We start from the raw sequence: 4398 nt of genomic DNA, 5'->3' as shown, positions 1-4398 counted from the left end.
CAGTGGTAGTAAGAAAATCCTCAAGAGTTCACAAACTAGCAATTTCTAGTGACTATGTTGTATACCTTCAAGAGTATGATCATGATATTAGACTAAGAGCGCGTTTGGATTGGCTTATAAGTTGCTTATAAGCTGTTTTCAGCTTTTTTTAGTGTTTGGCTGGCCAGCTTATAAGCTATTTTGTGCTAAAATAAGTCCAAAAAAAAATAATTTGACCTGTTTGGCTTAGCTTATCTAAAGTAGCTTATAAGCTGAAAACAGCTTATAAGCCAAAAAAAATAAGTTGGGCTACACCAACTTATTTGTTTTTGACTTATAAGTTGTTTTCGACTTATAAGCTGTTTTTAGCTTATAAGCAGCTTTTTTTAAGCCCATCCAAACAGGCTCTAAAAGATGATCCATGCTCCTTTTCACAAGTGATGAGTGGAGAGAACTCCACACTCTGGTCTGATGTCATGAAAAAAGAGTTGGAATCTATGGCCAAGAATAAAATCTGGAATCTCGTTGAATTACCAGAATGAGTCTCTACTATAGGATCTAAATGGTTTTATAAAACCAAAAGAGACTCGTCTGGTAATATTGAACGATATAAAGCCAGACTTGTAGCTAAGGGTTTTACTCAAAAAGAAGGCATTGACTATCATGAAACCTTCTCTCCAGTTTCAAAGAAGAATTCATTAAGAATAATCATGGTATTAGTAGCTCATTTTGATTTAAAGCTACATTAAAGGATATGAAAGCGGCTTTCTTGAATGGAGATCTTGAAGATGAGGTATACATACGTCAGTCTGAAGGTTTTTGTGATAAGGATAAAAGTCACCTTGTTTGCAAGTTGAATAAATCCATTTGTGGACTAAAACAGACTTCCCGCCAATGGTATATTAAATTTCATGATGTTGTTTTTCATTTGGATTTACGGAGAACGTCATTGATCAGTGTATATACCTTAAGATAAGTGAGAGCAAATATATTTTCCTAATCCTATATGTGGATGATATTTTACTTGCTAGTAGTGATTTGGGATTGTTGCATTAGACGAAACAGTTTCTTATTCAGAATTTTGAAATGAAGGATATGGGTGAAGCCTCCTACGTCATTGGCATAGAGATTCACATAGATAGATCTCAAAGATAACTTGGACTATCTCAAAGGGCCATTGAAAGAATTATGGAAAGATTTGGAATGAAGAACTACTTACCTATAGCAGCACCCGTCATTAAAGGTGACAGATTCTCATTGAATCAATATCCACAAAATGCGTTGGAACAAGACCAAATGAAAGGCATTCCCTATGCTTCACTTGTTGGGAGCCTTATGTAGGCACAGGTCTGCACTAGATCTGATATTGCCTTTGTAGTAGGAATGCTTGGCAAATATCAAAGTAACTCGGGTCTTGATCATTGGATAGATGGTAAAAGGGTTTTGAGATATTTGAAAGGATTCAAGGATGTTAAGCTCACATACAAATATTCTGACTCATTGGAGGTCATTGGATATTTAGACTCTGAGTTGGGTGGATGCAAAGACTCTGGTAAATCTACTTCTGGATACATTTTGGTTCTTGATGAGGTGATGTATCTTGGACGAGTGTTAGGCAAACCATTGTTGCAACATCCACAATGATAGCTGAATTTATAGCATGTTATGAAGCTACATCACAAGCATTGTGGTTGGAGAATTTCATTTCGGGCCTTGGAGTTATCGATTCTGTTGCAAGGCCATTGAGAATTTTTTGTGATAATTCAGCTACAGTATTCTTTTCAAAGAATAATAAAAGTGGCTACCGAAGCAATCACATCGCCATAAAGTATTTGATGGTAACATGCTATGTCAAGAATAAAGATGTGAGTTTTGAACATGTTAGTACTAATTTGATGATTGTTGATCCTATGACTAAGGGTTTACCAGCTAACGTTTCCAATGATCATGTAACCCGTATGGGTCTTAGTAACTCATTTTAGTCTTGCTTTGTTCTCTAACACTTTGTCTAGACACTATCGTTTCTTTGTTATACATGACACTGCACATTTTGATTTTCATGTATTATGTTGTAATCGTTGGATCAATAAAGTTGGACCCTGAATGACTTATATTAAGTTTATTCATAAAGTTGGACACTTTTTGAAATATACTATACATCGTAATACATGAAAGGAAGTTTTTGTTTAAGAGCATGACCGCCATGATTCGTGTGGTAATGTGTTTTAGTTGAAGTGATTGTTGCATAACAGTTTAGTCGAGTGAATAAAGTTTACGGCCATGATTATCACTCAAACAATTATCTGATTATATATGCGGGTCAAGTGGGAGGATGTGAGAATAACGTCTCTTTTGGAGACATTTAATGTGGCCCACATATTATGGTAATAAATTATTTACCTTGTCTTCCAAGTAAATAATAAATATAGCAGATAATATTTTTAGTTATGCATATCCGGAAGTTTTCTTGATGGGAGAAAATGTTTTATTAGGAGTCCTGAGGGTAATCATATTTTATGGAGAAGTCTCTAGGGTTAAAGTTTTTGTCTAAGAGTCCCTATCCTACCTATAAATACGTCTGTGACCCCATCATTCCAGTATTCAAAAATTTGTGATAGGCCTGCCTAGAACACTCTAAGGCTTTTTACTATTCTTTTCAGGGTTGCAAGTCGGCACTAGATCAAAGGCGATTCTCCACGACACTTGAACAACTATGGCTGAAGGTAAGTTCCTATTTTAATATTCCGCTGCGTTTGGCTCTGTTTATGTGTTTAAAATACTACAATGGACTGTTAGAACTTGTCCATCATGAAGGCCTTTTATCTGCAATTCTTGAGTGGAATGTGTTTAAAGGTCCGTAAGTCAAAAACTCAAAATAGAAGTGGCCAGGCCAGATTCTGCTCTGAGATCAAAAGTGAAACATTTTGCATTACATAGTACTTATATTGAATATTATAAGAATATTAAGGCAAGCTAAATAAACTATAACAATTAATTAAACACTTTGATTTAGTACATATTTCAATTGTTCATAAACTACTTGTTCAGAGTAGCAGTCCTAAGCCGAGCTCCCCTGCACATTTATTCTATACTTCTTCCTTGTCCACAACTACTTGAATCTAGGAGTAGTCTTACTTTCCAAATTCACCTGCAAAGAGAGAGAGAACAAAATTTTAGAACAAAATATTTAGGCTTTGTTCAGGAAAAATGATAGTAGGGAGTAATAGTTGTTTATATGCTCTTTTTGAATTAATTATAGTGCGTTTGAAACTACGGGAAAATTATTTTTCATTAAGATATCATTTTCTGGTATTTGGTTATCAGAAAATGTTTACAAGGAAAATAAAATTTCCACCAAAAAGGGAAAAACGACTTCCCTCAAATGCATACTTCATTTTCGTTACAAATTTTTTAACTTTTAATTTGATACCACTTCTTCCAACCACGAGACGTTGTCATCAACATTAATACACAAAATTTCCATCTAAGTAGTATCAAGTTTATTTGTTAGTAATATTTGTATCGATCTTTACTAGATTTGTTTTTTGAAAAATATTTCACTCTCCAACCAAACACCAAAAATTATTTTTCTAGAAGACATTTTACATAATAAAAAAACGATTCTGCCATACCAAACACACTTGAAAGTGGAAAATATAGAGATAAAAGAGATGTTTTACATGGTTCAAAGTTGGCAGTGCACTTATCAGGAAGCTGCAAGGCCATGTTTCGATCAACACCAGAAATCGGAGGGCCATTGATAAGAACACACAGACATGGCTGCCCTAACGCCTTGATCGAAGCACAGCATGCCTCGGTTGGTGGCATCGGACTGAACGGAGCAACCGATGCCCTACAAGGTATCAGCTGAATCAATGCTGAAAAGAAAGTGCTGCTACAAGAATGAGCACTGCTTTCTTTCATAACCGCACTGCAGGTAATTAATAAAACCAGCATTACTACAGTAGTACTAGTCATGTTTCTGCTCATCTTTTTGGTTTTGACCTCACAATTAAGACGTAGGATTTCTTTTCTGATATTCGAGGTAGTACTGTAAATGGAGTGACGCTTGAATTAAATATATATAGGAAGTTAGTGTGCTTATGTTACTTGGCTAATTTCATTGATGAGCTAACTGTTCTACTAATCATGGTTTTCATGCCTGTAAATGCAACACTCATGACTGACCTTCCTTATTTGAACTGGTTTTGATATGTGTTAGTGATCTGTAAATGCAATGTTAGTTGAAAAATGAGAATAAGTTCATTTGAAAATTATCAAATGCAATTTTAGTTGAAAAATGAGAATAAGTTATTTGAAAATTATCAAATGCAATTTAGTAAGGTCAAGAGTAACTAGAATAGCAGATGGCCTTCGGCATTTAAAATTGAAAAGGGGATAAGCCAACTCAAGTGATTT

The 4398-nt window shown here is 34.8% G+C and overlaps 1 protein-coding gene across 1 annotated transcript; it reads right to left on the bottom strand.

Moving 5' to 3' along the window:
- Nucleotides 1-2882: 2882 nt before the first annotated feature.
- On the bottom strand, nucleotides 2883-4040 carry LOC132062565 (protein LIM1). The gene is made up of 2 exons (XM_059455113.1): nucleotides 3660-4040; nucleotides 2883-3127 (listed from the first exon to the last, which is right to left on the bottom strand). The coding sequence occupies exons 1-2, from the start codon at nucleotides 3967-3969 to the stop codon at nucleotides 3111-3113; spliced, it is 327 nt and encodes a 108-aa protein (XP_059311096.1). The 5' UTR covers nucleotides 3970-4040; the 3' UTR covers nucleotides 2883-3110.
- Between the last annotated feature and the right edge of the window lie 358 nt (nucleotides 4041-4398).

Source organism: Lycium ferocissimum, chromosome 7 (assembly GCF_029784015.1).
Source record: "Lycium ferocissimum isolate CSIRO_LF1 chromosome 7, AGI_CSIRO_Lferr_CH_V1, whole genome shotgun sequence".
NCBI classification, from domain to species: Eukaryota; Viridiplantae; Streptophyta; class Magnoliopsida; order Solanales; family Solanaceae; genus Lycium; species Lycium ferocissimum.
The sequence above is the reverse complement of the archived record's forward strand: the minus strand, read 5'-3'. Positions and strand labels throughout refer to the sequence as shown.

Excerpts from the sequence above, each read along its gene's own strand:
- LOC132062565 (XM_059455113.1), bottom strand. The coding sequence starts at position 3,969 with ATGAGCAGAAACATGACTAGTACTACTGTAGTAATGCTGGTTTTATTA.